Genomic DNA, 13,475 nt, shown 5'->3' with positions numbered 1-13,475 from the left:
TAAAAAAAACTGATTTAATAAGAGAAAATAAGAACATAAGTTCGCATCATCTCGCCCCCACCGTTTCTTAACCTGCACGGAAGCATCAACAACTTCCAATGCAATCTCGCCGCTGAAAGACACTTCCTGTTTTATCACGTGAGTCCTGCAGTCCACGTCGTCTGATTGGCTGTTTGAGTGCGAGGCGTTTTCAATTGTCCAAACTAATGTAACTTAATTTTTTTCTCTTCTGACCTCAATGTCGGTCCTGTTCGGAACTTCAAAAACAGCGAGGTGGACTTCCTTTTACTTTTTGGCAGCCACTTCAGTTCCACCCAGGCTAAACTCTCGCGGAAACAGTAATGGCTGAAGCAGTTAGCTTGTTCTTGCTAGTTCTCGTCGTCGTGTTGATCTGCCTCTTCCCTGCGGGGTTGGCGTCCCGACAGCCGCACATCGTGTTCATACTCGCGGACGACTTCGGCTGGTACGATGTGGGCTACCACGGCTCGGAAATCAAGACACCCAATCTGGACAAGCTGTCTGCCGCAGGGGTCCGCCTGGAGAACTACTACGTCCAGCCCTTGTGTACCCCGTCCCGGAACCAACTGATGACAGGAAGGTACCAGGTAAGACCCTCCTTTGCCTCTGAGGTAGGTCAATCACAGTGGACAAATAATGAACACATTTACATGGCTGGAAGTCCAGTTCAAGCGGCGGCCCGCGGGCCAAATCAAGGTAAAATATATACAAAATAAAAATAATAGTGTAGGGAGATGTCCACCCCTTCCACTCTTTATTCTAGAATGTAGTAAATCTGGTTCCCTTTTTGTTTCCCCTTTCACCATCAAAGTGTTTGCATCATAACCGCAGATCCACACGGGCATGCAGCACCAGATCATCTGGCCCTGCCAGCCGTACTGTGTCCCCCTGGGTGAGACGCTGCTGCCTCAGCTGCTGAGGGAGGCGGGCTACGCCACGCACATGGTGGGCAAGTGGCACCTGGGCATGTACAAGAAGGACTGCCTGCCCACCCGACGGGGATTTGACTCCTATTTTGGTTTGTGTGCTCAGAGTTAGGTGCACCTGCAGAGATCTAGTGTGGATGAAAAGTAGCAAAAATAGTAATCAAAAGATCCTTTATATGGTATTTTTAAGCACTTGTCAATGATCTGCTTTTTTATGCACCAACTGCAACAACATGAGCCAAAGATCCTCTAAATGAAAGGCGTGCTCTGCTGTTATTAAGGACCTAATGCAAAAAAATGGAGGTCCGTGGTGTCACTCCGTCTACTCGGAGCGTGTGCCTGAATACAGTGCACCTCGCTGGGCCACAGCATGTGCCTCCTCCTGCTATACTCTGGTTCTCCTGATCTCCATAGTGTAGTAAGTTGCACGTCGCTGTCACTTACAGCTCGGGATTTGAACTGCATTGACCACAGTGTAGATCTCACCAGCAGGTGTACCACGTATTTCAAGATTTATGACATAATATGAATATTTGAAGAGATCGTAACATGCGCCAGGCTATCTGATGGGCAGTGAGGACTACTACACTCACGTCCGATGCAGCCTCATCACCCCGCTCAACCTGACACGCTGCGCCTTGGACCTAAGGGAAGAAGAAGAGGTGGCGGCGGGCTACAAAGGCGACTACTCCACTGAGCTGTTGAGCCGGAGAGCGACCCGCATCATCGGCAAACACGACCCCACAAAGGTGACCGCTTTATCACTCGGTGGACAAAAGTCAAAATGAAAACTAACCCCCCTGCTCTCCTTTCAGCCTCTCTTCCTCTATGTGGCGCTGCAAGCCGTACACGCCCCCCTGCAGGTGCCCGAGCGTTACGTGGCCCCCTACGCCTTCATCAAAGACCCCCACCGCAGGTCATACGCTGGCATGGTGTCTGCAATGGACGAGGCGGTGGGCAATATTAGCCTGGCATTGCGGCAGACGGGACTCTGGGGCAACACCGTACTGATATTTTCCACAGGTACGTAGACCTTCATGCATGGGTCCGCAACACAGGATTCTATTTGTGGGGCCCTCAAACCTGACTTGTTTGTGGTGGTGCAATGGTCCAAAAGTGGGTTTGGAGCCTTGCTCAAGAGCGCTAGAAACAAACTGGCATTTCTGCAGCAACCAGTCCAAATTTGTCATATTATTTCTTGTTCATTGTGGATGTTCAACTTGAGCTTGAAGGAAAGATAAATTTGAATGTGTTTTTTGGGTGATTTCACATCAATAAATATTTTTTATTAAAGGAAGGACCTAGATAAATAGAGTGTGATAGTGTTTTACTGGAGGCAGTACAGCTCCTGACCACTAGGTGGCACTGGAATGTTGCAGATGCTTAGCTATTCCAAAAAAACAATAGAAATATACTTTAGTGCAAGGCAAGGGTCTTGAAAGTGCTGACAGGGGGCCATTTTCAGCCTGTGGTTCTTTTTTTAAATTGGCATATTGTAAAAATAGTAATTTAACAAGAAAACCAAAAATATGTCTCTCTGGAGAGAGAAAAGATATTTTCTTTCTGGCTAATTCATCAACAGTGAGGGGAGATTGTAGTACAGTGAATGTCCACTAGAGGTTAGACTTTTATCACACAAAGAGGGCAGAAATGACATCTTAATGGAGATCATGCATGTAGTTGGTGTCTGTGTGTTTGTGTGTGGGCGCCATCCATCCTGTAGACTTTTGATGGAGTAGGTCCCTATAAAAAGTAAAACCATCTCATAGCAGTAAACACCCTGCACTCCGGGATGCTGTTTCCACGTGTAGTTTGAAGGCCTTTGAACGCTTGGGGGTTATTGTGAGGCGTTTTAAAGGCTAACTAGTAAATTCCCGTGGAAATTTTGATGGGTATGCAACCTGTGCTGTGAACCTCGGGCCCGGTGTCAGCTGTGCCATGAGCAATGCTGTGTGTATATTATATTAGGAATTGAGCAAAAAGCAAACATGCTAACTGTTAGCATGCTAGCATCTTGCTCTAGATGCCGCTCTATAGCGAAAGTGTCAAGGCGGTACTACAATATCCCTGCATCACACCATGTCTGTATTAGCCTTTTAGATGTGAGGAATACAGCTAAAATTTTAACATGCTAACATATATCATGCTAACACCAAAAGTGCAGAGAAAGCATTCCTACATCATGCCATGTGTATGTAGGCCTTTAAACAGGAGTAAAATAGCCAAAATATCAACATGCTAACAGTTAGCATGGTGACACCAAGCAAGATAGCACTATGTGTGCCAATTGCCAAGGCAGTTCCATAGTGTCCATAGATCATTTCATGTGTGTATTTTCATTTATATATGCCTAAAAAAGTAAAAATGCTAACAGTTAGCACAGCATTTGTGAACAATTTCGTTAATAGCATTGCCATGGTTACACAAACCTTTCCAAAAAATAAATACCGAGCCAGTCCCTCTCATGACGTCATGATTCCGGCGGTGTAACATGTGTGGGGGTCCTTCTTGCGGTTTGGGCTGCATTTTGCGCACAAAATCTGGACGATTTAAAATATAATAACAGCTAAACAGGAGGTACGTATATTAAATTGGGCTGCTCTGCAATGCCACCAAGAACTGCCATCTCAGCACATTATTCAAATTCTATTCTCTTTAATCTGCTGCGTGTCCTCCATCATTGTGGCATCTTTGCGCCTTTGCCGAGAATGCGCTCCCTTGCCGCAAAATGCCAGCGTGTGTTCTGCATGTCAAAAGGCTATGGAAGAACATGTGTCTAAAGTCACCAAAAACTTTTTAATGTATAATCTTCCTGTATTCCATCACTTGCTTTTCTCTCTGTCGCACACACACACACACACACACACACACACACACAAGCTGTTATCGCTGACCCGTATGCATCAGTCTAAACAGGAAAAGGGGAAAAAAACGGCAGAACTTGAAATTGTTTTATGTTAAAATGTGTGCTGACGTTACTGTGAGTCAAAGTGGGCCAGCTGGGATGGGTGGGGGAGCGGGGGGGTGGGGGGGGGTTGGCCTGAAGAGGAATAGCGGCTTGAAAAGGCATTAAGGAGCAGACAGACTATTCTAGAACTATTTAGTTTGCTTTAATCAGTACTAACAGGAAGTTGTAACGTCACATGGGACGCTGCACCGCCTCTGATTTGTTCATATTTGCAGAAATAATGGATACTATCTTTTCCTGGGTCAAGCTGTCGCCATGGCAACAAACTAAACAAGCAATGAATTAGTTAGGCCATGTGACCACTGGTGTACATTTTTCTTCTCTTTCCTCATGTTGGCAAAAATACAAGCACAAGTCCCGCTTGTGACTCCGTCCCTCCGTCAATGTGACTCTAACACTTTGTGCTTCCTCTGGACAGACAACGGTGGTCAGACGCTTGCCGGCGGCAGCAACTGGCCGCTGCGAGGGCGGAAGTGGTCGCTGTGGGAAGGAGGGGTCCGGGGCGTCGGCTTCGTGTCCGGGCCACTGGTGAAGAGGGCGGGGACGACGAGCCGGGAGCTCATCCACGTCTCCGATTGGCTGCCCACGCTGGTCGGGCTGGCGGGCGGGAGCCTCAATGGCACAAAACCTCTGGATGGATTCGACGTGTGGAACACAATCAGGTGACCTTACCCCCACCCCCCTCCTGCTGTGCGCTCTCTGATTTGGCGCCTGGTCTTCAATGAGGCCTTTGTTACGGCGGCGATGGGATCCCAAAGGGGAGGAAATTCCATCAGTCGCGCTGTGTTTGTAGTCCATCTCGCCCTGGTGTTTGGCTTTGCCATGCTAGGACAGCAGGTAGCGCTCTCATTGTAGCCGTTTTTATGACTCAAACGTATTACTCTTTTGAACGCATATTGTTCTGAGAAGCCAAACGCTTTACTTCCTGTAAGTAAGCCTAGCATCTAACCCAGGGGTCTCAAACTCAATTTACTTGGTAGCCACTGGAGCTCGGGTCTGGGTGAGACTGGGCCGCATCAGGTTTTCCAAAAAAAAACAAACAAAAAAAACGCATTTATTAAAAACAAAAAAATTAAAAAAACTTCGCTTTGGTTCCAATTTTCTACAAGAAAAGCTCTGATAAAACATTCCACTGTTCTCAAATATTTCACTTTTTATTTTTCTACACAAAATAAGATGAAAAATAAATGAACAAATCAAGAATAAAGAAAATCAATCAATCCGTAATAAATAAATAAATATAATAATAATAATAATAAAAACTTAAGAAACCACATATAGTTGGTGTGTAGACATTATTTTTTTCAGATTAAAATGAACAAAGCATTATTAGAGCCCTGTAGACATGACAAAACACGACTATTGTCACATTTATGCTCTTTTTTTTTATTTTTTATTTACAACATATTGCGCAACTGCAGGGTCTTGAGACACATGCTAACTCGCAAACTAGAGAGCTAGCGACCTAAACGGTAGCCTTCAAGTTATTTCCTTTAAACTTAAATAGCCAAAAACTTACCACTTCCACAAGGATAGGGAGGATAACTATTAACAGTTATTTAACCTTTAACATGAACATTAATCAAACGTAATAATTTTTTCTGGGTACATGATACCATACAGCATCCATATCAAATTTGCGCGGGCCCCACTAACATTAAACTTTCATATCAAGGCGGGGGCCTCAAACTAGTGTCCTGCGGGCCACATTTGGCCCGCGTGTTTGAGACCCCTGATCTAACCGGAAGCACCTTTCTCATCACCGAAATCCATCCAGAAGTGGGCTGACGGGACCAAGTCGCTGCTGATGGGGGTGGGGGAATATCTCAACTATCCCTTTAAGTTGTGCCCCCCCCCCCCCCATTTCTACCCCGTCTCCTCCGTGTTGTTTTGCCTTGACGCTTTAACCGACACTTGCGTGTTGGCAGCCTAAATGTGGATGCGGTGGAGGAAGGTAAAAAAAAAAAAACTGAGGGGGTCACGGTTCAGCCTCAGCCACAAAGTGCTACCTCGGGCCTCTGCTCCGCTCCCATTGGCCGCCCGCGCAACACAACACAGAAGCGTTGTCACTGTTTTTATAATTCCTCACGGCCGAAAGGCAGGCAGGCCGCAGGGAGATTTTTTTTTTCTTTTTTTGCGTCGTGTTATCAGACGCTGTGGTCAGTGCGCTTTCTCTGCGGTCGGAGCGCAAGCGGCGGCGTGCCGTTTTAGATTTACCGCTTGGATGTCGTGCAGCCTGTGAGTCAGAGGTGCTGTGTGTGTTGACTCTGCGTGCGGTTTCACTCTGCTTTCATCCCGCAGCCACGGCTCGGCCTCGCCCAGACTGGAACTGCTGCACAACATTGACCCTATGTACAACGACATCGCCCCCTGTAAGTCACAACCGCAACCGCCACACAATACCACTGGCTACACGGCACAGACCTTAGAGTAGTCAGTGTACAGCCTTATTGTCAACACAGGCGTCATTGTTCAAATAGCTGTAGCATCCCAACAGCCATCACCACCCTGAACTCAGACATCTACGTACCCGGTCATTATCATAATGTAAATGTGCAATATTTTCCATCACTACCTCTGGTACTACCTCAATCATATTTATTTATTTAACAACCCATTACAATACACTCATATGTGACTTTACTCATCTGTACACACCAGTCATTATTTGCACTATGACCCATTGATCATTGCACTAAAGTTAATATATCTGCTCCTGCATAGGCTCCTGTGCAATACTATGTGTGTATTTTGGGTATCTTGTATATATCTTGTATATATCTTGTTAAATTGTCTTTTTTACTCTACTTTATATACTTTTTTTGTTTTTTAAACTTGACTACTGCACTGAAAAGAGAAGTTCTCCAATTTCGTTGTACATCATGTATAATGACAATAAAGGCCATTCCATTCCATAGTCCTCTTGGGCATGGAATTGAGTGGAGCTGCACAGGTTGCGCTGGAGGTGCCGCCTCGGGTTGAGGTGTGAAGGAGACTCGGCAGTAAATCCAAGCTGACCTTGTATAGTAAAGATATTGCTGAAATGGGACTTAAGCGGATCTTTGCGAATGTATTGAACTGGAGTATGTATTGATAAGGTGAGTGATGTATTTGTTGTTGCTGGGGAGGCACTTAGGAATGCTGATAAGGTGGAAAGTCCAATCAGTCAACACCGTTTAAACGCCAGCCGCTTGAAATTCCATCCCTGCGTGTGTGTGTGTGTGTGTGTTTATAGTGTTTATAGTGGAGGTAGTGTGATAGTAATGCCTCTTTGCAGGAAACAGCTCTATTTTCCTGGCTGTGAGGGGCAGAATGGTGTCAATTTTATTGTCAAAGAACAAAATACCTGAGTGCTGGGGTGTCCAAACTTTTTTTCCATGCAGGGCCACATGGTGAAAAATGACGGCACGCAACGGCCACTTTCATATTTTGTACAGCTGTGCTAAGAAGCTAGATATTTTTCAACAAAAAGACTGCATCTCCGCTTTGTAATTTTGGTGAAAATGTTTATTGTTCATTTCAACTTGGCTCTTTTTCTCCATTTTACTGTTTTTTTCCCAAAATATTTTCCCTTGCTTTTGAAATAATATTAGTACATTTTTTTTTTTGGAATAATGACATTATTCCCATTTTTTTTTACTTTTCCACAATATTAGTTTGCAACCTTTTTCTCCTTAGATTATGTCTCTGTTTCTCTTCATATCTTGATTTTATTCTATTTTTTGCTGTTTTTTTATATTTTCCAAATATTTCAAGGTTCTTGTAAATGGTGTTAGTATGACGATGACGTTATTGCCATAATATTTGGCGTTTATTCTGGCAGTTCACTTCATCTTTTGTTTGTTGTTATATTAGGACATTAGAAAAAGCCATTTCTTGAATATATCAACTTTATTCTACTACTACTTGATGACAACGCTATCTTTTTCTCATAAAATTCAGACTTTTTGGCTTCTTTGGGGGCGGCACGGCGGTCTAGTCGACCTCACAGCTAGGAGACCAGGGTTCAATTCCACTCTTAGCCATCTCTGTGTGGAGTTTGCATGTTATCCCCGTGCATGCGTGGGTTTTCTCCGGGTACTCCGGTTTCCTCTAACATTCCAAAAACATGCTAGGTTAATTGGCGACTCCAAATTGTCCATAGGTATGAATGTGAGTGTGAATGGTTGTTTGTCTATATGTGCCCTGTGATTGGCTGGCCACCAGTCCAGGGTGTACCCCGCCTCTCGCCCAAAGACAGCTGGGATAGGCTCCAGCAGCCCCCGCAACCCATCATGAGGAAAAAGCGGTAGAAGATGAATGAATGAACGAATGGCTTCTTTGAGTGAAATTCTTGAAGCTTTGGGGCGTTGGACTTACCACCGAGAGGCTGCGCCATGTTTGGCTGCACAGCATGTGGGCGTGTTGCGTGTTTATACAAAATGCATCGATTGAGTCCAATTGACAATAAAAGCAATGAAAGCGTCACCTGACCAGCTGGGAGTGCTTCCAGTTGCTGTCCGCTTCCACTTGACAACTTGCAAGACAAGCTGCGTGCGGCTTCGGTCCGTCGTCGTCTCAGATGTAAATCATAAGCCGCCGCGCTTTTACAAGGCCCCCGCTTTCATGTCGGACTTTCTTTACGGCGCGGCGACAAGGAGCCTGGCCTGCTGCAGCATTCCAGGCCACAATCCCAACCTTCCTCTCTGTTTGTCTTCCAGATCCTCTTTCCCTCCTCCTCCTCCTCCCTTCATGAAAAGACCTTTTCCTCCCGTTTACATCCTTTCAAGTCTCCTTTCAAACGCTGTGTTTAAAAGCAGGAATCCGGACTGAGCCGGAGGTCTTGTCTCTCTTTTGGAGAGGGGGGGAAACGGGGGGAACCTGGACTTGTCCCAAGCCCTAAATCACCCCCAAATGTCCCTCTTTTTGTAGTCCTTTGCTCTCCTTCTTACAGCATCCTCTCGGGGTTTCCCACCCCCATCCTCCATCCGCCCCTATTTCCCTTTTGCTCCCAGAGGGAACACATTTACAGCAACACACGAGCACAAGTCATATATATGTCTGAAACGGCTTATTTCCTCTTATTATGTCTACTATCGTGGCTAATAGGGGTGTAAAGGTGACTATGGGGGTGTTATTCCATGTCTACAGGGCTCTAATAATGTTACAAAGTATATTGAGAAGGTGGTTAATAGGTTTTCTGTGTCTTATTTCCTTTTATTATGTCTACTTCCTTATTTTGGGAACATGAGTGTAAAAGTGACTATAGGGGTGTTATTCCATGTCTACAGGGCTCTAATAATGTTACAAAGCATATTGAGAAGGTGGTTAATAGGTTTTCTGTGTCTTATTTCATTTTATTATGTCTACTTCCTTATATTGGGAACATGAGTGTAAAAGTGACTATAGGGGTGTTATTCCATGTCTACAGGGCTCTAGTGATGTTACAAAGCATATTGAGAGGGTGGTAAATAGGTTTTCTGTGTCTTATTTTCTCTTATTATGGCTACTATATTGGGTAAAAGGAGTGTAAAGGCAACTATAGGGGTGTTATTTCATGCCTAGAGGGCTCTAATAATGTTAAAACATATATTCAAATGGTCATAAACAAGTTTTTGATGCTTTAGCTGCCAAAATATTTAAACCTACTTGTCACAGATGGGTCTGAAACTAATTAACCGCCATAAATGAGAGTCCAGTGGTGCCCCAGTTTTTGTTACTAACTTGTCCAAAACCCTAAATCATCCCCAAATGTCCTTCTTTTGTAGTCTTTCCTCTCAGGGTCTCCTACCCCCATCCTGCTTCATTTCCCTTTGGGGCCCAAAGCTGCTCGGAGGCTCAAGAGGAAGAATGCATCCTTACTAATCAGTTAACGTCCCCAGCAGCCAATAGCAGAGAGGAGATCCAGAGGCCCCAAAACTGGACCCCCTCGACGCCTTAACTACACCGATAAAGTCTGTCCATGAAATTGATGAAGAGAATGGGCGACAAGGACAGCCTTGCCGGAAGCCAAGGTTCACTGGAAACAGGCTGGACACAACCGGAGCCAACGGCACGTAATAGCGTGCCACCAATCCCGTACTCTGCGAGGGACATGGTCCAATGCCTTTTCCAAGTCCCCAATGCACATGTAGCCCGTCTGGGCATCCCCGGGTCATCCATCCTGTGTAGCAAAGCCTGTTTTTTTTCTGCTGTTTTGTCATGTTTGGTACTCAAGAGAAATATAATTGAAAGGTCAGATTTGCACAACAAGAGAGGAGGTTGGAGTCGATCCCCCTGCGTCTTTATTCTTCATCTTAACAGGACGTTTTTGGACAATATCATGCTGACGAAGGACATTCTCTCATTCCAATTCACAAATCGGCACCCTTGAAAGAGTTTGGGGTGGAAGAAGCCCATCAAACAGCTTTGCGGCTGCGAAAATCCCCAAACGGTTGTTTAATGTCGTTTAACAAGACCCGACGAGGCTTTGTCAGCTTATGGAGGAACGGCGCTCGAGTTGCATAGCGCCAGGAAGCAACTAAAGGACTTGCAAATCTGTCTAATCAGAAGCACATTGTGAGGGTCAACCTGAAGGCCACATCTTCCTATTTCTGATGGAAAAATGGCTGATGGCAAGAGAACTTGCTACCCCCCCCCCCCTCCCCCAGTGATTATCAGTGATAAATAATTCACTGAAACTGTTCCACTTTGGAACATTTCTTTCCACCTCTCCTTCCTGTAGCTTCAAATTTCTGTTTTTTTTTCTTTGTTTGACTCCGTGAGGGGCCGTCAGGTATGTCTGTGATGTTGCTGGAGCTTCTCCTTGCTTGCCTGCAGGTCCCGGCGGGGAGCGTGGCTTAGGTCGGGGGCTCAGCGAAAGATCCTGGTCCGGGTCGGGCTTTAACGTGTCCATCCACGCCGCCATTCGATCCGCCAACTGGAAGCTGCTGACGGGATACCCAGGTCAGCGCCCCGTGTCCTCCATCGGCATGTTTAGTCTAAAGCCAGGGTGGCCAACCTTTGGCTGGGAGAGCCATCACCACATTATTAACCACATTACTTTAACAGTGAATACAAAATACTAAAATCATGCATTTTTACACAATATAATAATGTTCTGTAGAAGATTTAAGCATGAAAAGCAAAGGAATATGAAGCAAATATTGAGCTGTAAAAAGAACAGAAGAGTTGGGTCTCTAACTCCTGTTTCTTTGCTTCCTCCCGTCCAGGCTGCGACGTCTGGTTTCCTCGGCCCGGCCACAACGACTCAGCCCACAGCTCCTCCCAGGCAGCCGCTCGCCCCCCACTGAAGCCTGTGATGCTTTTCGACATAGAGAAGGACCCCGAGGAGAGGAAGGAGGTGTCTGCTGACTTCCCAGCCGTGGTGGAGTACCTCCTGGGCAGGCTCCACCACCACCAGCAGAGCGCCTTGCCCATCAATTTCCCTGACGAGGACAAGCGATGCGACCCGGGGCCCGCCGGAGCCTGGGGGCCCTGGGCTTAGCTGCGTGAGATGAGTGCAAACTTTGATACGTTGTCCTTGGTGTGGAGGAATAGCCAAGTCAATTTCATTCATTTTCTACCGCTTATCCTCACGAGGGTCGCGGGGGGTGCTGGAGCCTATCCCAGCTGTCTTCGGGCGAGAGGCGGGGTACACCGTGGACTGGTGGCCAGCCAATCACAGGGCACATATAGACAAACAACCATTCACACTCACATTCATAGTATGAACAATTTGGAGCTGCCAATTAACATGTTTTTACAAGTCAATTTATTTTACTTTATTAATGATTTGAGGAGCATGAGAAAGTCTATGACTTAAAGTGAAAATAATTGGAGAGAAATTTAAAATTTCTATATAACAAATCAATTTTTTTTTAACTTTAAACCTGATTATGAGTGTATATATAATAACCACTCCTGATACTTGAAATGTTGAATGAGATCCTTTGGAGGTTTCCTACAGCCAAATCCATCCATCCATCCATCCATCCATAAGCCAATGGTGTTTGACCTGGAACTCATCAGAGATCAGAGAATCAAATATTGATTTAATGTAAGTATAAGTAAATATATGATGCTAAAAAATAGTACAAATAAATATATGACTACAATTATCTTATTGTTTGCGCTTTTATGGTCCATGGCAATGGACTAAAGATGTAGGAGGAGGGCTCGTGATTGGCTTATAGCACCCTTACTGTGATCCTCAAGCCAGGAATTTGTGCATCTGGCACGTTGCTAACCCATCGCTTGTCTGCATCGTTTGGAATCGAAGCAGCTCATTTCCTTCATACGTAGACGCTCTTTGACCCCTGGCCCCTGGCGTTTGACCTCCCGCCAGAAGCAGGCTTGCTGCGAGCGGGGGGGCGGGGCTCCGTCTTAATGCGGGCCGGCGACCTCTGACCTGCCATGTCAAGGGAGAGACAGGAGAGCGAGGCGGACAACAATGAATGCTTTGCAGGAAGGAAAGAAATACGTGAGCATGTTAATCGATACACAACTTCATTGATTCATTAACATTCATCCAGGGGTGTTTTCCCTCCTGGGAGGGGGGGGGGGGGGGGTGAAAAAATCCACATGGTGAAAAATAAAAGGATGCAACTTTGACACTTTTGATATTATGCTAAGTTAGTTATCTTTTTTTTAATGTTCAAAGTTATTAACTATTAACAGTGTTTTCATGTTCAATGTTAGCATTACTAGCATGCTAAAATTATTATTTTTTAAATACCTTTTTTCAAAAGTCTAATCGTATGTAGTAATTTTGTGTTAGGTGATATGCTAATAATGTGCATGTTAGCATGCTGAAATTAGCATGCTAACATTTCAGCCATTTCTTTGAGGTATTATCTCACATTGACACTATTGACTACTATTTGTTAACATGCTAACAGTTAGCATGCATTTCAGTCCGGCGTCAGCTCATCAGGGCTAGGTGTTCCTCATAATATTATGAGGTTAATCTTATAAAATTATGACTTTTTATTTTTATTGTTAGGGCTACAAATGGCCCCCGGGCCACGCTTTGGACACCACTTTTTGAGGGCACCCGAAGAGAGACAACCTTACACAGTGACGACACGCTTCTCTTCTCTGGCCCCCCCTGCCTCTCCCACCTTTTGTTGTTTCAGCTGCGACCAAGCTATGCGACACATCAGAAGGGGACGTGTTTGGTGGGCGGGACCCTGAAAGATGGTGTGAAGATTGAAGCAGGAAGGAGGAGGCAAGATGTGACAACATGAAGACCACCACATGCCATCACTACTACTTCGGAATGCGAATAGGTAAGTTTAGTAAGTATAGTCCAGTGGTATCTTGCTTTTCATTGTTGAAAAGGTTGAACGTGTGGGGAAATGTCCATTGTTGTCATCAGTCACATTGACACAAGCCCCCAAATAGCTGTCCTCGGCTATGCCTGGCAGTAATGTAACCCAAATTTTAGCTTGCAGTTCAAAGCCAAAAATCAGCCACAGTTGAACCTCGGTGGTGATGTGTGTGTATGGACTTGGGAATGTGAGCTGTCTCGCAGACGCTATCAGCTGTTAGCCTCCCGATAAAGGTTAAGGCTGCGATTTAGAGGGAATGTGACACACGGGCTG

General features: G+C 45.3%; 1 protein-coding gene across 2 annotated transcripts; it reads left to right on the top strand.

Moving 5' to 3' along the window:
* The first annotated feature begins 110 nt into the window (after nucleotides 1-110).
* Nucleotides 111-12,364, top strand: arsb (arylsulfatase B). Of its 2 annotated transcripts, none has more exons than XM_058064481.1 (8): nucleotides 111-605; nucleotides 850-1,036; nucleotides 1,503-1,693; nucleotides 1,760-1,967; nucleotides 4,331-4,574; nucleotides 6,214-6,284; nucleotides 10,711-10,836; nucleotides 11,103-12,364. In XM_058064481.1, the coding sequence occupies exons 1-8, from the start codon at nucleotides 342-344 to the stop codon at nucleotides 11,375-11,377; spliced, it is 1,566 nt and encodes a 521-aa protein (XP_057920464.1). In that variant the 5' UTR covers nucleotides 111-341; the 3' UTR covers nucleotides 11,378-12,364. The 2 variants fall into 2 exon arrangements, with proteins under 2 accessions (XP_057920464.1, XP_057920465.1); XM_058064482.1 differs by having other exon boundaries at nucleotides 457-605; nucleotides 830-1,036.
* Nucleotides 12,365-13,475: the final 1,111 nt, after the last annotated feature.

The sequence above is a fragment of the Doryrhamphus excisus genome, chromosome 2, assembly GCF_030265055.1.
Source record: "Doryrhamphus excisus isolate RoL2022-K1 chromosome 2, RoL_Dexc_1.0, whole genome shotgun sequence".
Lineage (NCBI taxonomy): Eukaryota > Metazoa > Chordata > Actinopteri > Syngnathiformes > Syngnathidae > Doryrhamphus > Doryrhamphus excisus.
This window is presented reverse-complemented; position numbering and strand designations above follow the sequence as displayed.